Here is a 22343-nt window from a genome sequence, read left to right as displayed (position 1 = left end):
TTAGCCAAGTTTTGGTACAGCTTTTACTGTAAAAAGTGGGAGTTATTTTCTTCAAGAAGAAAATTTAACCTAAGGAGCCAGCTTTTATCATACATGATAGAAAAGGTATTTTCTTTCCTACAAAAGAAAAAAAAAATCAAGAGGAATAGGTACAAGCAGTCTGCTCTACTAGAAGACTGTCAAAATATTATTGCCTTTCTTTGTTTTGTTCCAGTTCTGCTTTCTTCATCTCTAGGACTATTTTTTCCAACTATTATCAGCACCTAGTACATACCCAAGGTTTTCTTTGTGGCAGAAGGATTACACTGGAACAAAGGGAAGTGTACCTATTTTGTGGCACTTAGTAATGTGCCCAGAAATTATTTTGTTGAATCTGAGCTAGGATGAAGTTCGACTATACATGCCAAAAAAAAAGAAATAGCCAAAACTCTTGAAACTGAGGGCTTTTTTTTTCCCAGTGATTGAGGACTAAGACAAGATTGTACACTTGATGTAGAGAGCAAGTGTTTGCATTAGATATATTCTACAGGAGGAACAAAATGTCTTAATGCTGGAGCATGAAGTGTTTCTAAATGACAGCTTTATTTCATTGTTTTAAGCTTCATATTCTTTCAAACTGACTCATTCATTTGAATTCTTCAATGCATCATCATACTATTTAAAGGTCTATATTTGCTAACAGTCATCTCTCAGTGCTAAGGGATGTATTACTGTATGGGTTTCTTTTCTAGCACATCTGACCCCTTGGCTGCAAAATAACACTCTGGACTTCTGTTTAAGACTCTTCTTTCCTTAGCCATTTTTAGTGTAATTCTAAGCTTCTACAAGCCCTTAGCAGCCTATCAGTAGTTATGTTTTAGCCCTTGTTTTCATCTGTATTAACTGACATGTACTTTGCAAAAAATGAATATTTTTAATAATTGCAGATTTAAAATTTGTTTTTCTGTCTGGGAAGAAATTTAATTATTTCCAGAATACACAGAACTGTTTGGTGCTTGTATTCATTCAACTATGCATGTGGAGTGTTTTCTTCAGCAGCTGTTTAGTTTTAGACTAGTGACATTTTGCCAATGCAAAAAATTGCTTCCTGGAATAGTATTATTAAAGAAAATGCAATGTATTACTAAAATGTATATTCAAAAAAAATATGTAATTTGACTTTTATATCTTCACAGAACCATTCTCATGATAATTTACTAGACACTAGTGACTCAAAGAAACAAGCAGCCAATCAGCACAACTACCGTACGAGATATGCAGCAGAAGAAACTGCAAGGCCTGCTGAAGAGTTGGAAAATGGACACAGTTCTTCAGATGTAAGATCCTTACTCTTGAGGCAGTCTTACACATTCCATTTCTACTCATTAAGCTCCTGCTTCAGCTAATGAAACATTGTTTTAGTGGAAACTCAAGTTACATTTTTCATTGGGCATTTTCTTTTTCACCTCTTAAAAAAATTATGTTAGGTTTTCACATGCTGTTGTATATGTTTAGCTTTGACTTAAAAAGTAATTGACAAAGGAGAAAAATGCTCATTTGTAAGGGTATTTTGCGAAGTATATGTGCAATTTGTAAGCCTAGTCAGTACTGCCCATGTGGCCTAGCAGTGTGGTCACCAACTTCAGGTGACCCTGTTTGAACAGGGAGGTTAGATAATATGACCTCCAGAAGTCCCTTCCAGCCTCAATTATTCTGTACTTCTGTAACTATGGTAGAAAATGAGTGAGGAGTACATAACATTCATATTGGGTTTTTGTTTGATGTTGAAAAGATGTGGAAATACGACGTTAAAACCACTTGGAATAATTTTTGAGAAGGTAAACTAAACTTTTTAAATGGTGATGGTGAAAAGTGTTGCTCTACACTGCATCTGGCAATGCACAGATATCTTCATACTTCTTGATATAAGTCCACTAAAGTAAAGGAACTTTCTGCAAACTAAAATTCCTTTTTAACATAAGGATTCTAGAATGCCAGATGTTTATAACACATATAAAGCCTAGAAAAGTTTTCCTTGTATTGTCATATATTATAAATTGAGCTCTAAAGAAAGTCCTTTATTTTTCTCTGCTTCCCTCTCTGCCCCTTCCCAATGCCCTCTGCTCTCCTTATTAGGAAGGGGAAGTAGTTGTTGCCAGTGGTGGAACATCAGAGGATGATGAAAGAGCATGGCACAGTGATGGCAGTTCTAGGTAAGTGACAGTATATATAACATACAGAGAAAATTCTTGCTAAGAAATATTTAATAATTTTTGCTGTAAACAGTTAATGAGTAATAACTAACACTTGTGCAGATTTAGAAGAAAAAATGAACAAGAACATGAAACTTTCAGGATTTAATTTTCAGTCATATTGCTAACTAAAATTTAGAGAAGGTTTTTCCTAATTTGCTGGAAGCAGAATTGTTTTGCAGGAAGGTATTTCTTTTCAGGCACACAAACACTTCAGGCAGGTAGTAGCAGTTTCCTGTGGCTCTCTGTCTGAGCTGTGATCCTTGGTTTGAAATTTAAGAGCAAATAGAGCATCCTTTATTTTTTCATTCAAAGCTATTCAAAACCAGAAGTCTTGAAAACAATATCCAGACTTCAGTGTTTATCATCTGAATTGATGAAGTAAACACAGTGTTTACTTGAATGGATACTGTAAGTTTCTTGCAAGATAAATGATGTCAGGGCTTTTGGTATATTACCATTTAAATTGTAGATAGAACATAGGGTTTTAATCATCAGGGTTTTAACTATTAAAACATTGTAGTTAGCTAGACTGTCAACTGTAATCTTTTATTGGGTTGTATTATGTAATCCAATGCACTTTTTAACTTTAAGGGTTTAATTTCTTTTTTCTTTGTCATATCATATATAGTGACTATTCTAGTGATTATTCTGACTGGACGGCAGATGCAGGAATCAATTTGCAACCACCAAAGAAAATTCCTAAAATTAAAACAAAGAAAGCAGAAAGTAGTTCAGAGGATGAAGAAGGACCTGAAAAACAAAGGAAGCAAATTAAAAAGGAAAGGAAAAAGGGTATTGAGGAGAAAGATGGACCATCAACATCACCAAAGAAGAGGAAACCCAAAGAGAGAAAACAAAAGGTTAGATGTTCTTTGTGTATTACCAGTTGCTCATTCCAGCTGACTTAGAAATAATTGGATGAATGATTCAGTTACATATACAACTTAATATTGTCTAATTTTAAAACACATAATGACTTTTACTCTTTACAGATGGTAATTAAAGACCTCTTGCAAGACAGATGACTATAATGATATGCTTTTTGAATATGATACATTTGATGTAAGGAGCACTTCTAATGTCCTTATCTCACTATCCTTGCTCACACCAGAAACTTCCTTTCTGTGGGAGTATTCAACTTCCAATACAACTGAGTATTGTTATAAAGTGCCAGTATTTTTTGCAGTTTTGCTGACTTTTCTTCTTACATAATTGCAACTTCTTTTAGATCTGCACAACTATGTAATTTTTTTTTCTGTCAATTCTATGATATATGATATTTGCATTATGCTTGCCAGCATTGACTTCATCAAGGGAAATATTACTTGATCAGGCCTTTGTTGTTTGTATTTTGTTTGCTTTCTAATATAATGTAATTACAGTTTAGATCAGTACATAGAAATTTCCAGTGACTTCAGTTATTTTCAGTGTGTTTTTTGAGAGGTTTTGTTTCTAATTGTTAGATCTGAAAACTTCATTCTTCCTTCTTTCTTTACAGAGACCAGAAGTGATCTATCTGGTAGATGTTAGTTGTTTTTGTAAATTTATAGCTTCTATTTTTGCAGTACCTAAGGAAGCTAACCATATCATCTAAACTAAGTACCTGTATTTTGTTTATTTGTTAGGTTAGGAGTCCTCAGCATTATTTCAGTGTTTTAGCCCTCATTAGAAGGTAGACTGACAAAACAACTGTTTGAACACAGAGGGTTGGCGCAGTGTCAGATTAGCTGTGAATCTCTGGTATGGCATACAGGATGTCAGGTGGTAATCTTTATTCTTTGTTTTGGCTACTTTTTCTGTATTGTACGCAGTCATTAGATGCCCTGTCAATACTAATCGTATATTGCTATTTACACAGTCTGAAACCACAAAAGAGGGTATCAGAAGAATAAGAAAGCAGATGAGAAAAATAGATGGTGGGGGACTTTTTAAATGATTGAAACTTCTAGTTTAGCTTCTTGTTATAAAAAACTGGTTGACAGCCTAGTATTTTCACTCAAATTAAAACTAAATGGAGTGTTTTGGGAATCTTGCATCCATTTTAGTCCCAGTTATTGAGATATGGGACATCTTTGATTCAAAACCTATCAGGCCTAGATATTTCAGACTTTTAAAGCTGACCTGCTTATTTCTTGAGTCACAAGAAAATATGAGGCTGGAAGTAATTGCAGGAAATCATCTCTCTTTCCTCTATCCCTAGGTAGCATTAATTATACCTGTCATTCCTGATAGATGTTAGTCTTTCAAGTTTCTTGTGGTGGACATTTGACCTCACTACTGACCAGAGAGCTTACAGGCCTTTCTGGTAGAAAGTTCTTCCTCATTCTGATCCTGATTCAAAATTAGGTCTTTCCATTGAGGAAAGACGTTCTGACTGTCTTTGTAGACACACACAGAATCTTAAAAATTAAAAAATGAGTAGAGAAAAATTGACATTCATCTCTATTAATGCATGAGTTTAATGATCTTGAATGGTGCTTACATTTCTAATCCCCCTCTACCAAAAATCAATCTAAAAAATGATACAGCAGTGAAGAAGGATCACCCAGGAAGATCAAAAGTACGGAACATTTTTTTTTTTCTTTAGATCAGACACAGAGGCTGACTCTTAGGAGGGAGAGAGTTTGGAATAGATATGATGAAAAAGCTTGTATAAAATGATCATGATTTAGAAAGGAATAAATGCAGAATGATTTCCTTCCTTATCTTTTTACAGTGAGATGTTGCACCTGATGACACAGACATAAAGCTCAAAAATGAGCCATTTTCCCATTCAACATCCCCCTCCCACCCCAAACCCACTTGAGCATGTAGTCAGGTGGTGGAACTAATTACTAAAGGATTTAGTAGAGTTTCAGAAATTATTTAATAAAGTCACTGGGAATAGTCTCTTCCTGATGAGTAACTAACATCAGACTTGGCTTCCAGAAAGTTTTAAACTGATGATTAATGTGTAAAGTTATAACATGGGAGGGTTGTCTGGTTAAAGGCTGTTTCTTACCTTCCCATAATTCAGCAGTTAGCTCAACACTTTACGCTGATGCAGTGTATCAGTTTTTTGCAAGGCAGACCTGCTTGAACCTCAGAATTCACAAAGTGCTTCTATGTTATTGACCTATTACAATAGGGAAGTTCTATTTTGATTTTTTTTGCTTAGTGGGCTTTTGTTTTTTACTATATGTATGCTTTTTCCTGTGATACTCTCTGGTGCAATCATCACAGTGCTTCTGGTCATGTGAAACCACATTTGAATTGGTGTAATGGAATTACACATGGCCTATCCTATTTGCAGTCTGGAGATGCAGTCCTCCAGCAGTGGCTGTAAGAAGTGGATTTCTGTACAGACATCCAGGGTTGCTTTCTGTACACACACACACAAGATCCTGTTAGGAATTTCAAAGCAGCCTTGCTTGAACGGTTGTACAAACCTCTGCTTTATCTGACTTATTGGATACAGACAAGCAGTGTGCACCTAGGATGAGCAACTGCCCTGTCATTGCTTGCAAGTATGTGATGTGGAAATGCTTTCTGAAAATGCAGTTCTACAGCACTTGATAGTAAATATGCCAGTAGGTAATGTGGATGTACCCAATCCAGGTAATTTTCACATGATTGACCTCATAAATCTCTTCCTCCTTGTTTTGTGCAAGGTTCCTTAATTGGAGGCAGCTGTATAATTTTAGTGCCTTTTTGGCCAACGCAACCATGTGAATTTGGTTCAAGACAATGACATGCTTCCATTTTATCTTTTTGCGCATGAGACATAATTACTGGACAGTTATTCAATTCAGTTTTTGTTAGAGTTCATCCCCACACACCCCCCAAAAAATCTCAAAAGGCAGTTAAGATTAATCCTCACAGTAACAATAATTTTGTACTAATCCTCTATGTTTTCTTCAGAGGCTGGCTGTAGGAGTTCTGGCAGAAAATGGTTTGACGCTGGAAGAATGGCTGCCTTCAGCATGGATTACAGACACTGTTCCTCGGCGGTGCCCATTTGTCCCACAGATGGGAGATGAGGTATTGTAGTTTTTCCCTCTGTGTCCTTGCTTCTTTCAGTTTGTTTTTGCCTTTTGTATTTTCATCTGTGCATTTTTTTCCCCAGGGATTTATAATAAAAATATTTTGGATTTTCTTAAAAACATCCTTTGATCTGGCTAAAATTTGCTTTCGCTTCTTTGTACAGAAAATATTCTGCATAGTGTTGCTTTAACTTTTTATTATCATTCCATGCTGTTGCAGTAGTGTTCCTTCTTGTATGGTATTCAGTGTGTTGATTTCCTTATGACACCTGTAGACAAGCTGTGTGAGGTGCTTTTTGTTGTGAAAGTATTCCTTAACTGTAAAGCATTTAGTATCCTGAAGAACAGGTAAGAAATCAGATATGAAATTAGGTCTGGAAAACATACTTCAGTTTGGGGCTTGAAAAAAAAAACAAACCAGGAATTAAGCCTCCTGGGGAAGGTTGCCGGGTTTTTTTGCTTGGTATGATTGTTTTGATGTAATTTAAAAAAAAATAATTTAAAAAATTCATTCTTCATTCTGAAGAAATACTCTGATATTGTCCTTATCACTTGTGTTTCTGATATAAAAAACTCCTGCTCATCTCTTGCAATGGAAAACCACGAGAAAAGTTTTGTATATATGTATTTTATACAAACCAGACTGTAAATACTTTGTAAATATGACTCAGATGTCTCAAAATATGGTAGCAAAGGGATACCCACCAGCTTCTATTTTGGCATATGTAGCAGGTGAACATTACAGTGAATTCTATGAATAAGTAGTATTAGGTAGAATGCAATCTTGAAAGCCAGAGTCTCTGCATGTTTGTTAAAACCCCCTCAGGTTAAAATAAGAGGAAATAGCTGCCTTATGCTGTAATGGGCAGTGTGTGTTGTCTCTTTGGGGAGCAGCATGTTTTCTGAGTTACTAAACAGAGTTGTTGTGTAGCTCGCATCTTCAGAATGCTATTGGAGAAATACGTGACATGGTGGCAAAGTTGATGAACTTTGTTCCCAAGCTAAAGCTTTTTGTGGGCAGCATCTCAGAAATGGAACCAGGAGCAGAGGTTGCATGTATAAGCAGTTTTGTTTTTACTGGATCACTTCACTGATCTAGTTCACAGCACAGTTATGCAAAAATTACATCAGCAAAGTCTAGTGAGGGAGGGAAGGAGCATTTCAAGTTGAGAGTTGCAGCTAGAGCTTATGGATTGATACCCTCCAGGAAGCATGTTTTGGAAACTCTGCTGTTCAAAAGATCAAGTCCAAATAAATATATTTGGTGCCTGATACCATCTGGATACAGTGAAGCAGCCAAGGATTTATCAGTACCATACTGCTCAGGAGACTTTAACATCATATTGGTTTAGTAAGATAAACAGTTGTTTGATTTGGCACCTGCTGAATACCATGTACAGTGTGTACTAGGAATATCTAAGTAGGGTACATCCTTTTGCTGAAAATGCTTTATGTGGGGAAACAGGAAGTTTTGTGTTCTGTGCCTAGAAAGTAGGAATAATTGCACCAATAGAGAGTATATTTGTAATCCAACTGCTCTGTCTGAAATTCCATCTCTGATACTCGCCTTCCCTGGATTTCCTTAATATGTGAAATTTTCCATCTAGAAAGTTACTTTTGAGATTGACAGAAATAAAGGGTTGGTTTAATTAGAAGAATGTTGTGAGAAGAGATATTGTGTGGCCTTCCAACACTTTGTTGGATGGTATGTATGTTTTATAAGATTTGGGGGAGATATATTTAAAATTTTTCTCCAGCTGTACAAACAAGCAAGAAAAAACAGTAGTGCTATATTTAGTTATGCTTAGTGTATAAGAATAGCACATACCATCCCATTTCCCTTTCTGAATAGTGCTGTTTACAGATCTCTGCCCTGTCACTTGAGGAATGGTGGAAACACACCAGAGAGATGGGCTTGCAACTTCGCTGTCTGAATACCCAAATACCAGGCATATTTGTTGGAGTGTTCTGCCCTTAACGCAATAAAAACCAGTTTTGTTTGGATACTACAACAAACATGCAGAAGCAGGAATTCATCAAGAATAAAAATATTATTTCCTGGGAAAAGACATGAATTATTTTTTTTTTTCACAGATATCTTTCCAGTTTGTTCTTCTGCCAGAAGATGCAATGCTTAGAGTCATTTGCAAAATAAAGAATATTTCACTTCTGTGAACAGTGGGTTGAATTTATGTAGTGGTTTAGCAGAAACACTAAGTGTAGCAGAGATTGTTTGTAGCCTGTGCACTTTTTTTTGTTTTGATTCACTGGAATGTATGGGAAACAATCATCACAATGTTGAGAGTGTAATGTAAATTTGCTTCAGATGTGTCTCAGTAGCCTCTGTTCCTTTTCCTGACAGATAGATTCTGACAGTGCCTAAGAGATTCTCACTGCTTTCATGCCTTTTGTAGCTGCTGTATGTTTTGTCCCTGTGAGGATATTATGCATAATGAATACTCTGAAAACCAGGATTTTAAAAAAGATGTGGTGCTGAGTTCTTAATTTAAAAAAGATAAAATTGCCACATGACACTAGGAGTTCAGTACCTGTTAATGTAGAAACCTGGCAAAGACTTCTTTATAATGTTTTATGATACAAGTGTTTTGGAAAGTAGGTAAGAATACAAATATTAGTGTGTTTACTTGTGTATTTTAAAACTTAGAGTGATTTCTGCTCTGCTTTTTTTTTGTTGTATTGGACCTTTACATTAAAGCTATCTTTCCTTTGTGCAATTAGATGGAAATCCCATGTTGGGACACTTGAAGATGATCTTTTATCTGGCATAAATTGTACCAAGAATACAGCCATTTATCAGATCTTTGTTCTAATTAGTTTGTGGACCCTCTGTTTCGCATTTCAAATACATTCCTTGAATACATGTTTATGGGTTTCAGCTTACTAACTCATTACAGTGATGGCTTATAATGAAAGCATTCATCCATCATGTGGTATGATATACAACAAGATCAAAGCAGAACTGGATTAGACTCTGGATGTCTGAACCATGGAAATTTATACTAGAAGGATTAAAAAAATTAATAAGCACTGGAAATGTCTATTTTAGTTTGTTCAGGCATTTGTTAGGCTGTTTTTTCGGTGATATGGAAGCAAACACCAAAATCTTAGCAGAACAATAACAGACTTTTCCTTCTAGAATATATTTCTTGTTCAAAAAAGATAAGCTCAATAGTGAATTTAGTGATACTTGATTGTTATCTTAGGGCTGTCCTGCAGTGATGTATAACCAGGTGGATTAGTGGAATTCTCGTTGCTGTCATTGAATTGCTCTATGGGGCAATGATAAATTGATGGTTTTGTTACTGATTTTGTTGGTCTCACTCAAGTGTAATTTAGGATATTTTATTCATACAGAAAATAATGTTCTTAGTCTTCCCTTTTGGCTTTTTTTTTGGTAAATGTTTCTATAATAGCTTTTTTAATTTTCCTCCACCTAAATTTTGAGAACCCATGACTTTGGCAGGAAAACAGACTGAAAAGTTGATGAAATAAAAAGTACACACATTGTATGGCAGTGACATTTTAGCATTTCAGCTCCACAGTGTCTTTGTAGGGTAACTGTCACATTTCATTTTTAGGTTTACTATTTCCGACAAGGCCATGAAGCATACGTTGTAATGGCCAAGAAGAACAAAATTTATAATATTAATCCCAAGAAACAACCATGGCATAAAATGGAATTGCGGGTATGACTTCTTTTTCTTTTTTGTTTGTATCTTAATATTACAAAAAAAACCCCCAAAACTAACTGGAAGTCAGTCCCTGATACAAGTAAATCTAGTGCTCTTAATATTGTAAGATAAGGAGGAAAGTTTAACTTATACTCAAATGAAATCAGACCTTAAACTGTACTACTTTTTGTATCAGCTTGAGCAGATAAAATGGTTATACTTCATAGCAAAATATTTTTCAAACATATTTCATTGTGAAATAATAGCTTATTGTGGATGACTAAATTTCAGATTCTTGATTTTGACGTGATCTAGCAGAGATATAGTACATTCAATATACCCATGTTTTCTTGTTTCAGAAAGCTATTTCAATTAACTTCAGTGGTGGTACATAGTATTTTGTTTATTCTAGGAGCAAGAGCTGATGAAAATAGTTGGGATTAAATATGAAGTGGGATTGCCTACTCTCTGCTGTCTTAAACTAGCTTTTCTTGACCCTGATACGGGTAAACTGACTGGAGGAGCCTTCACCATGAAGTAAGGAAAGCAATATTGTTTGCAAATTGGGGGTTTTCTTAGATGGGGATGGCCAGGGGGGTGTTGAGGTTGAAATTTAAATGATGACATTAATATTGACTTTGTGCTTTTCAAGTGTTGATTTCGAAGTGTTAAAATTTTTATGTGCTTTATGTTATGCTTTTGCTATTTTATTGCTTAATAGTTGTGTGTTCTGTTGTAATTAGGTACCATGATATGCCAGATGTCATAGATTTCCTAGTTTTGAGGCAACAATTTGATGATGCAAAGCATAGGCGATGGAATATAGGTGAGTTGTGGGGAAAGTTGTGTGCTGTGGTATTGTTTCTTTGTTCTTCTAAGTGTCTATCTATTTTCATGATAGCTTTCTTAGAAGTAGGTTATGGTAAAGAAATCTTAATACTATACTGGAGTCAGAGAGTAAGCTCTGCCCATAGTTAGCTGCGGAGTTTTACTTAGTCCTCGACCAAAGTGGCAGCAAGCAAGCTAAATATTGCAGGTGATCTTTAAAAGAAAGTGCAAAGAAAATTTCAGTTGTATATTTGCAGAGAGAATAGTTAGGGATAGGTTTTAGGAATGTGGTGTTTGTTGCTAGCTGAAAACTTCTTGTAGCCTATACATTGTTTATATCTCTTTTTTTTTTAATTGAAGGTCATCCTACAACTGCATTTCTACTAGGATTATTTTTTACCAATTTCTGAAATTTCTGCTGAAAACATGGGAATACTTTTTCAAAAATTGCAAATTTGTGTCTAGATTGTACAAAAAGAATGCCTTTCCATAATTTTATATTTTTTTGAATTCTTTTCTAAACCCTGTGGTTTAGCTTCACTGAAGCGATATAGTTATAATTCGCTGCCAAGTGATGAGGGAATGGCTTGGATTCTTTTTACTTTGCCTGTGCCCAGTTATTTCAGAGTATTGGATATTGGAACAATGCCCATGGCTGGTAGGTCCTCCAGTCAGATCTATTTCCATGTCATCTTTTCCATACGATGACAAAGATCGCCTTTCAGCCATGGAATGAATTAATCTTCCGTCCTTTGATGTCCTTAGGTTGTATGCCTCAGCAGTGTCCTTAGGTTGGGTACTTTATAATGTATAAATTACACGATGCCATAGGAATAAGTTCCATATCATCACATACTTTGCAATATGTTGTCTGAAAAGACAGCTCATCTTCAGTTCTATAGAAATTTATAGGGAATTTGGTAAAGACCCTAGACATTTGATCCAATAAGAAATGTAAACATTGATTTCTTCTCAAAGATCATTTCAGTTTAAAGATCTCATAAGTGACAAGGCTGATGAAGGTCTACTAATAGGTCGCTAAGCTTTGCTCTTTCCTTATGGTTATGGATCTGTGGTTTTGTCCTCCTCTGCCATGCCATGTTTTTGCACAAAATCATTGCAGCAGCAGCAGAATGATTGCCATAGTTTGTTTGTGAACAGCCTAGCCAGGCTTCCCAAGCTGATGCTATATTTCAAGAAATTTGCAGTCTGGAATAAATCCAAGCTACACAGAAAGTATTGGAAGTACCAGGAACTTTTATCAAGCTTCAATGCAAATAATGCAAATTTTTGTTGTTGTCTTGGCTTTGTTTTAGGGAAGAATATCTGCGTATCTATTATATCTTCTAATATTAAATTTATATAATTGTATGAGTCCTTTTAGAAGGAACAAACATAAAATTTGAAATTACAGGTTTTTATTTGCATTCGTATTCTATTTACTGCATGTCTTTATCTTACTATAGTTAAACTTCAAGTTTAATACGTGGGCTAAAAGCTATTCCAGTAGTATTCCTGCAACTTGAGCTGCATGTCTTAGACAGGTGTGCATACCTGTCTCTTACATAGCAGCCACTGTGAGTTGCACATACATTTTCTGTTATCTTCAAGTCAGCATTATGCAGGAATACTTAGTTCTGGAAAATTGTACTAGAGCCACCTTCTTCAGAGATATTTTGGACTGCTTTCTACATAGATGAGGTAGCACAGAGGACATGGGGAAAATAGAGATTCAGGAGATGGTTCTTTCACTCACGTTGTTTTCTGCTTTAGCATTCTGTCTGTAGGAATGCTGTGGCTCTTGAGAACCTAGAAGCAGCTGCCAGTATATGCCTCTTTAAGTGGTTTTGAACTGCTTAATATTCAGCTCAGTGAAGTCACTCCTAGTTGTACCTATGGACATTTTTTGTAGAGCTGATCACTAGGGAAGGCTATGTTGGAAAACTGTAATTTTATAGCTCTTCAGAATAAACTATTCTTTCAAAATAAAGCATCAGCCCATATTTACTTTTTTGATCTTGCATTTCAGATATTTCTGGTTTACTTGGTTCTATTCAGCACAATTAGGATTATTAATAGAAGCTTTATAATTGTCCTGAATTACTAGCGATCCATTAAATTAATTTTTTTTAAATGCAGTAAAAAAACCAGACCATTTTCGAGAATAGATTTACTTCCTATTATTTAGACAACTTCAGCAAGTATTTAGGTAGAGGATGGATGTATTGAAATGGAACAAATACTGTAGCAGCTGAGAGTGTGTATATATTCAAATCCCACATAAAAATGTGTAGTTCTTGGAATCTCAGGCTTAAATGACATTTTTTCTTATATTGAACAGAATACTACACTAAAATTGTTTCTTAATTTTGTGGCATGGTTGTAGAAAATGTTAGCATTTATGATGGTGTGTAATACATGCATTCTCACATGTAATTTTTTTTTAAATAATGCTTCTGACCTTTTTTCTCAGCTGTGTGAGTGCTTTGTGGTAGTAAAGCCACTGCAAGTCACAGTAAATTACTTTGCTAACCTTTTGAGCAAGCTTTAATAAATTTTATTCCATTATCAGTCAGATTGCCTGCATAGTAAAGAGAATGAACCTCTTGAGTTACATTTGCATTGCTGAAAAAGCACTTCAGAAACTAAGGAGGACGAGCTCAGCAGCTTGTAAAATATTCCCCATACAGAAGTGTCATAGTGCTCAGTTATTTTAAGGTAGCCTGTAGTATTTAATGCAAGTAGATTTGAATTTTAAAGGAGTCTTAAAGCATTGAAATGTCTTACCTTTTATATGAAATTAGGAAAAAATTCATAAGTAAAGAATATGTAGGTAGATTTGCAAATCATTATTTTTCTAAAATGCCATATTAGCTTTTATTTTGGTTAAAAAACAATCTTCAGGAAGAATTTAATAGTTTTGTTAGTTTTTAACTGAGCATTGACTCATGCTTGCCTGCTGAGGCTGTAAATGTTCAGAAGGATTTCTGTGTTCAAGATCAAGCCAGATATATGTAAACCTGCTTTTCTGGGAGGGTAGCATGCCTTATATTGACAAAATTATTTTTTGTTCTTGCCTAGGTGATCGTTTCAGGTCAGTGATAGATGATGCTTGGTGGTTTGGAACAATTGAAAGCCAGGAACCTCTTCAGCCTGATTATCCTGATAGCTTATTTCAGTGCTACAATGTCTGGTTAGCAAATTTATCTTCAATCTTTTTTATGTTAATTAGCTACTTCATTTGAAGTACTGAGAAACTTACTTTCATTAAATTCAGTCATGCATCTCGCTGTACCAGTTTATTATAATATTCTGTGGTTTGTAAATTAAAGTTTTGTTACAAACATTAAATAATTACGTTGTTGAAGCAATATTAGTAGATAATTTAAGTGTGGTTATTTTTAAGCTGGGACAACGGTGATACTGAGAAGATGAGCCCTTGGGACATGGAGCTGATACCAAGTAATGGTATGTTAACTTATTAATATAATTTGTTTTACAACTGTATTTTAAGAAGAAAAAAATATGCTATATGGTTTTAAATAAACAATCCTGTTTATGGGGGGAGTGGGAAGAAGGCCCACAAACCAGTTGCATTTAAAGACTATCTTTAAATCAATTACTAAACTAAAGGAGAATCAAGATAAAAGAACTGGGAAAAAACAGCCATGCTAGATAAACTGAGTGATGTTGAAAATAGAAATAATACAAAAATTGCTGTAGATAACGTACAGTTAAACTTAACTCTTTGTACAATTAGGAAGATAAACCCATGCCCTAGGTCAGCTTGAGGAAACTGCTGCTTTAAGATATGTCAGCATTCCTGCAGATATTCAGTGCATTGCAGATGCAACCTGTGCCCGTGATAGAGTTTGGTAATAGCAGCGTTTTCCTCCCCTGCTGGCCCAGCACATGTAGCAGATACACAGGCTGCAGAGTAGACAGCATAGCATGGGCACTATTCACATGTTCACAGTTTGTTGGTTGGTTGGTTGGGTTTTTCTAAGACTTCACAGAACTCTTGTTAAAAAACAAAGTAGAATCAGCATTTTTCCCTTGTGTTTTCCATGAAATATCTGATAAAATTTCTCTCAAAAGTAAGCATAAATAATTCTTAATTATTTTAATTGTGTTAATTTTAACTTTTTTATTTTGGTTCAATCCTTCTTTTAATAGCCACCTCTTTGTCATAAGTAAAATACAGGAGTTAGAGTGATAATGTGACTAAAATAAATAATTAAAATAGACCGCCCCTGTTTACTTTTTAGTAGAGGCCAATTCCTGTTGTCTTAAGAAAGGAATAACCATTTTCAGATAAAGAATAGGTACTGATTAAGATAACTAAACCTGAACCTGATTTTTTTGCTATATTCGCAAATATCAACATTTGTTAAACCTCCTTAAAGATTGTTCAAAGGACTGCTTAAGATCATACTTTAAAAATCTGCTGTTACAGCATAAATTGTCAAAATTGGTAGGTCCTCAGGGATGCTAAGGTGATAACACTATTAACTTGCATGCTCAAGAACTGTGGTTTTGACCTCAAAACTGTGGCAATGTAGAACCACTACCTGGAGAATGTTTTAGCAGCAATGTCAGAGTTATCTTAAACTCTATCTGGAAATCATCCACCATTCCTTACCAAAATAACTTATTACCAAGAATATTGGCTTTTAAACACAGAATAACTCCAAAACCAAAACACAAGTTTTAACTGTGATAAATGAGTGTCTTAGTTGCTTCTAAAATAAATTTTATAATTAGTATTTGGAAAGGATAAATCTTCAGGGAAGACCTCTACATCAAACTGCATTGTAAGCATTTAAATGTAATGCAGAATAATATACAGAAAGGATGCTGGATACATGCAAGATGTCTTTGAGCAAATCAAGAGCTATGCATTTGTAAAAATGATTTCATGATATCTTTGATTTACAGGTATATGTATTGCACAAGATACAAACATTTATGTTTTATTTAATTTTCATATTCCATTCCAGCTGTATTTCCAGAAGAACTAGGAACTAGTGTTCCTTTAACTGACGATGAACGCAGAACACTGCTCTACAAACCTTTGGATGGAGAGTGGGGTTCCAGGACCCGAGATGAGGAGTGTGACAGAATTATTGCAGGGATAAACCAGCTTATGACTCTAGGTAAAGTGTGAATAATATGGGAAATGTTTTTGGTTTGTTTTTCAGACTATGATCATGTGCACTTCTGAAATTACCAAAATGAATGTGATAAAATACACATTTAACCTTTTGATTACCAGGAACAAAACTTTCTCATTGAACATTTTTAAAGTTTTTTTTATAGTGAGTACTTATGAAACCTACATTTTTTTCTGTTTCCCAAGGTAACTGTTGTTTTTTGATAGATAATTTGACATATGCTAGGGGTTTGGGTTTTATATGTTAAAAGCAAGTTACTTGATTTTTTTTTTAACTTTAGCTACCAGAATCTCTTGATGGGGTTAAAATTAAAACCTTTATGATTAAGTGAATATTAACTAAATTATGGACAGATGAGGGAAGGAGGAAAAAAGCATAGATTTACTTAGATAATGATTATGTATGTGTGGATTTTCCCTGTATTAGCCCTTTCTAATTCCTGATTTCTTCCCCACATTTCCTTAATTACATAAAATGTTGGGAAAAGTAATTGATTATTCTTTACAGGCAGCTTCTGAAAAAGTAATTGTTAAAATGTTTAACACACTGCTGCAAAATTTACCTGATCACAGTTGGGTGTCTGGATGGAGATCCATCAGTAAATACACGCTGAATTAGAAGTCTTCTGTATGTCTTTATGGGGATCAAAAGGTGTTCAATCAGCAGTTGTAGGTTTTGGGCTAACAGTGATCATGCATTAAATATAAAAGTCACAGATACTTTGTTTAACTGAATTTTGAAGCACTTAATGCAAAGTAAGATATATGTTTCAAAAAAAGCCAAAATCCTCTTAACTCTTGAAATACTTCTGATTACCTGTATATCCCATATGGTTTCTTTGATGACATACTGCATAAAAAGCCTCTATTTGCTTCCTAAACAAAGGAGTTATCTGTACAGTGTAGTAGAACGAATTAGAGATTTCTGTTAAAAAAATCCAAAACTGTGGGGAAATTAAATTTGAGCTGTTTTTGCTGGGCCATCTAAGAGTAATCATTTTATATATCGCATTATGGTGTATGGTAGACCACTTAGTTTGGGATTTGGCTACAGCAAGTGTGGTGTATATTGGTACAAAGTAGCAGTTGCTAGAACATTCAAAAGAGTTAGTAAACCGCTTTTAGAAGAAGAGCAGTCTTTTTAGCAGCGGCATATTTTCTGTTTTTAAAGACTTTTGATACTTTTAAAGGTGATTTTATGGTTTTGTATTGCAGTATTTTTTCCTTGTGATACAAGATGTTAGACTGATGTGTCTGAGCCCTCATGATGATTCTAAGTACAGGAGGGAAAAAGCAAGGATGTTTAGGTGCACAGACTTAAATTGCTCAGCAGTCCTCTAGCACTATATTGGATTGGTTTTGGAAGGCTTCTTTGCTTTTGGTAGGGACAGGAGAGAGTGTTTCTGTTTACTTTGAGCGTGGATTTTTACCCGCATCTTACAGAGACTGAAATAGCACTGTAACTTTCATGGCAGGAATTTAATGTAGTGCTTTGTTTAAAGATGCGAGAGTGGCAATATAAAGTGAAGTGAAACGAGCCTGTGCTGTAAATAACGACGCTGAATTGCATGCCTTCATCTGTGTATAATTTTTATACTTTTCAAATGTGTATATTTCAAATGTGCACTTGCTATGCCTTTGGGAAGTGTGGTGCTTCATGCATAACATAATAGGCACCCAGTCACTGCAGCAATGGTATGTACAACACAACCTCAGCAAGCACTCTTAATAGAATACCAGAAATCATTTGAAATATCTAGTTACTGTTATTTTTGGGAAACTGCTGTGCATTTCAAACATGAAGAAATAGCTTATGTTGCAGGGGGGTGAATCTTGAAACTGCCATGGAACTTTGTGGTATATATAACACTAGGGGTTTTGTGGTTTGTTTGTTTGTTTTTTTCATCTAGATATTGCTTCTGCATTTGTGGCACCAGTGGATCTTCAGGCTTACCCAATGTATTGCACTGTTGTGGCATATCCCACAGACCTCAGTACCATTAAGCAAAGACTGGAAAGCAGATTTTACAGGTTAGACCCAATTCTCAGTTCTGCTGTGATCTACCAGCAGCTGTATTTTTGGTAGCTCTTTGTCTTGTCATACCAAACTAGGAGGTGGGCACGGGTGTGTGCTTTTACTTCCTTTCATATTCTGTCCTTGATCTAGGTTTCCATTTTCTAAGACTCAACAAAGGATTGAACATCTCAAAAATGTATTTTAGAACAACATGGCATTCAAATTCCTGATTATGTAAATGACTTGTTCCATGTGAGATTCAAATTGCAGGGTTCGTAAAGTGACTTTTAGTCCAAAGGATAAAGTTGCCACTTAATTTTTTAAAGTACTTTCACAATTTAATAAGAGAAACCTTAGAAATATCTCTCAAGTGGTTTTTTTTTGTTCTGGTGTGCTTTAAAAAATATTCTTGTATCACTTCAGCAGCTACACAGAATCTGACTTCTTGAATTATTGGTGTTGAACTTCTGAGTTGTTGTACAGCAACAAAAAAAGTTTATACTTTTTGATACTGTTTCAATATTTTCTTAAACTGTGATTTCAATTGCTGTGGGGTTTTTTTTATTCGCTTTTTATTTTTTTGTTTTGTTTTGGTTTTTTTGTTTTGTTTTTGTTTTGTTTTTTGGTAAATATCTATATAAGAATATAATTCTTTAAATTACTTCAGTTTCTTTGAGTTTTTGTTCTATTTCTCATTTTAAAATCAGTGTCACTTTAGTTTCATTTGAATAAATATGGATAGGATTTTGTTTTGGGCCAAATTTCAAACTTCATTTTTAGTACTTTATACATGCTTAATATAGAATAAATTCTAAACTAAATTTGCTTTTTCATTTTCAAAATCTCACCTCTGTTTTTTTATCATTCTATTGCAATATTGAATTCCATGTTTATTGTGTCATATGAGGTAATCCAGCTTCCTCTTCTATAATGCACTGCTTTGCTGTCAGATAGAGAGAACTTTTTGCTGGATTTTGTTTCTCTTGTCACAAGAGAAAGCAGTTATTTTTGGTAATCAACACACCTTCAATAAATGGGCTTTTTTTAGTTTGTAATATTGCTGAGGCCTAGTTAGGTAATAAGCAACCACAGTGTATTGTTCTTTGCAGTGATTATATATATATTTAGTGGATTGTTCAGATCACTTTTGATTTTTGGTGGTTTTTCATGAGGTTTACCTTTAAACTGTAACTTTTATGCCATCAGTCATTACTATCTTCTTATTTTATCTTTTTTATATTTGGATCTATTTTTTCAGTTATTCTGCTTCTGTGCATAATTTTTTATAATGTGGCTATTCCATAGTTAGGTTTTTAAATCAGGGGAAATTTGATTGTTGTCTGTCAGAAAAAGGTATACCCTAAAACATTTTTATTACTATTTTGTTAATCCTTAACTGAGTTCAAAGGTGATGTAGGATGGGTTATATATGTCATAAAGGAAAAGTAAAGCTGAAGTGTCACAGCTGAATTTTCCTGAGGGGTGTCAGCTGTATGTTCTTAAAAGCCATTTGTATAGATTACCACAGAATATAACATTAGAATGGGAAGCCAGACAAAGCTGCCTGCTGCTGGTCACTCGGGGCAGCATATCCAATCTGCACGTTTTCTGATGTAATGGAAAACAACGGTGAATGAGAAGAAGGCTGTAACGTTTTTTCCCCTGTTCATATACATTGCTAGAAATCGTCCTTATTTCTTTTTCCTTTTCTTTTCTGCTCACTGTTTTGATACAGGCGCCTTTCTTCGTTAATGTGGGAAGTCCGCTACATCGAACACAATACTCGCACATTTAACGAACCTGGAAGTCCTATTGTCAAATCTGCCAAATTTGTCACAGATCTTCTGCTACACTTCATAAAGTGAGTTGCTTAGTAGGTCTGTTGTTATTCCTACCTCTTACCAAGGCAAGAGCCCTTTTAGATCTGAATTTTAAAGTAAGATGTTGTCTGCTGCTGGTGCAGAAAAAAATAGAGCTTATGTTGACCAAGAATTCATAAGTTTGCAAAACAAGTTTTGTAATATATTAGTGGCATAGATTGGCATGGCATTTTATTTTGAGAGACTTTCTCCCAAATGATAAAAATGGGTTTGAGTTCATGGAGTTACAGATATATTCATTGGTAAGTTAGGAGTTCTAATTTTGAGGTTGAATACTGGCTATGTTAATATAATTCTAAAATCTACATTACAATTTATAATAGGTTTGAAAATGATGTTTAATATGGTATGCAAAGTAAAAATTAAAGGCTTTGTAGTCAACTGAAGTTGTAGCTATCTTTCAAACATTCTATTATCTATAGACAAACAAAATGACAAATATTTAAGATTTTATAATCAGTTGACACATCTACAGAGCTGAAGTTTGTAAGAACTTACTATGCCCACAGCCTTGGTTTGCTCGTACACAATGACTGCTGCCGTTTCCACCTTGCAGACACAGCAAGATACTTCATTAGTTTAACAAAAATTGTGACATTTTTAGTGATTTAGTTTATCAGTGTTAAATTGAATCTAGTTATTTTTATTTTGTGTGTTCTTAAAAAGCATTAGAACTCTACTCAGTATTTGGAAATCTAGGACTTTGAGTATATAAATAAATCTTCAATTTCGCCAGTGCCTGTGATTTCTGATATTTGCTAGAGAATGTAAAACACTTAAATGCTTTAGACACTGAAAGTTTTAGTGAAGTATATACCATTAGGAACAGACACATAACTAAAGAACTTTTCTGTTACTAATTTTATTCTTTAACATCTTTGTCCTACATGTGTTTTTTTCTGATTAATTAAGCAGCTCGGGATTTTTCAAAGTGTATGTTTTTAATTGGCTTAGTTAAATTAGTGGATATACTTGGATATTCTTATTTAATAATGGGCTATAGCTTGAGTCTATTAATATACTAATTTAGTGAACTAGCAATTCATATAAGGCTCAGACTTTATGGTTGTCACTGTAAGGTAGAAGGCCTAGACAATGGAAAGTAAAGCCCATGGCTCTAATGAGAATGAAATATCTATATGCCTCTGAGAAGATACCTCTTAGTTTCTTACCTTGCCCAAGTATCTCAAAGAGCTGAAAATGGGGGGTGAGGGTGTTGCAGTTAGTTTATCTTCTCTTACCTTCTCTCACAGCTGTTCTAGTGGTAATGGCAGTGGCCTGTTTTAGGGATTCTGATTCCATGTGGAGTCGCTGAGTGTTTACAGTTACAAGTGGTAAAAGTGTTACAAACCACTTTTCTTCCCAGTGGTTTGTATTGCTACATGGTAGAACACCTTTGAGCTTTCCTTTCTAGAGGAGTTTTACATGTTAATCAAGAATTGAGAATCAGCATGTTTTGCTGATTGCATTTATGCAGATTTCTGCAATAACAGTGTTAGTCCTTCCAGACTTGCATTTCAAATGTCATACATTGTGAGTGCTAAATTAAATTATTAAATTGCACTTTTGTACAATAAATTTACTGTAATGCTCCTTTTAAAGCTAGATGGGCCTCAAACCTTTTATGTAGTACATTATTACATTTTTCTGATGCTGGCAAATGCATGGTAAAGGATTATGATTTTTAATTTTAAAACAGTCACACTGTTAAGTGATCTATATTTTACAACTTTTTGAGCAGATGGTTATCTTGACTTATTACTTCAATTCTCTTAGTATTCGTATAGCACTAAACACATTCTCATTTTATTTGGGAATGGCTTCATAAATATTTTCCTTTTCCTAAGCAAATTACAGTTGATTCCACAGGTGATGATAGAAAATAAATGTTAGCTTGTGTTTTCTTTTTACAGAGACCAGAGCTGCTATGACATAATTCCATTATACAATGCAATGAAGAAGAAAGTATTGTCTGACTCTGATGAGGTAGGTGGTTGTGTCTTGGGCATTGGCATTGATACACTGGGGAAACAAGACGGCTGTCTGTCCTGTGGGGGACCAAAGTACTGGTTTCACTCACTGCTGGGAAGTGGAGTGTACTTTTCTGTCAGTACAATGTTTCTCCTTGTCAGCTGGGAAACTGGGTGAAAATCCAGCCTCCTCTCTTCCTTTAGTGCAGAGAGCTTTAATAGCTTGCTGGAGGATGCTGCTTAGATTTCTGAGAGGTTCTCAAAATTGACAGTTATATGAAATGCTTCTCAGAGGGATGGGGGTAGGACTGTAAAGACTCAAATTATAAGTTTAAAATATGAAAGAACTCGCCTACTCATATATGCTTATATTTTTAACCTTTTTATGCGACTCATTATCTTGTTCAAAGGAAGAAGAGAAAGACACAAATGTGCCGGGGACTTCCACTAGAAAGAGAAAGGTAAATGTTTTAAAATTTTTTAATTTATATTTTTAATGCTACAACTGCTAAAATGTATTTGTAAAC

General features: G+C 34.7%; 1 protein-coding gene across 2 annotated transcripts in view; it reads left to right on the top strand.

Moving 5' to 3' along the window:
* The window catches only part of LOC119699803 (pleckstrin homology domain interacting protein), a 107293-nt gene that overhangs the window by 71690 nt on the left and 13260 nt on the right, over positions 1–22343 (top strand). For both annotated transcript variants that reach the window (XM_038133769.1, XM_038133768.1), the window contains exons 21-34: positions 1176–1316; positions 2116–2192; positions 2863–3094; positions 6135–6254; positions 9856–9963; positions 10361–10485; positions 10692–10774; positions 13858–13969; positions 14183–14244; positions 15777–15932; positions 17860–17980; positions 19702–19827; positions 21760–21832; positions 22227–22277. In XM_038133769.1, the coding sequence (XP_037989697.1) occupies positions 1176–1316; positions 2116–2192; positions 2863–3094; positions 6135–6254; positions 9856–9963; positions 10361–10485; positions 10692–10774; positions 13858–13969; positions 14183–14244; positions 15777–15932; positions 17860–17980; positions 19702–19827; positions 21760–21832; positions 22227–22277 (1587 nt within the window). The remainder of the gene's footprint in view (positions 1–1175; positions 1317–2115; positions 2193–2862; positions 3095–6134; positions 6255–9855; positions 9964–10360; positions 10486–10691; positions 10775–13857; positions 13970–14182; positions 14245–15776; positions 15933–17859; positions 17981–19701; positions 19828–21759; positions 21833–22226; positions 22278–22343) is intronic.

The sequence above is a fragment of the Motacilla alba genome, chromosome 3 (genome assembly GCF_015832195.1).
Source record: "Motacilla alba alba isolate MOTALB_02 chromosome 3, Motacilla_alba_V1.0_pri, whole genome shotgun sequence".
NCBI classification, from domain to species: Eukaryota; Metazoa; Chordata; class Aves; order Passeriformes; family Motacillidae; genus Motacilla; species Motacilla alba.
The sequence above is the reverse complement of the archived record's forward strand: the minus strand, read 5'-3'. Positions and strand labels throughout refer to the sequence as shown.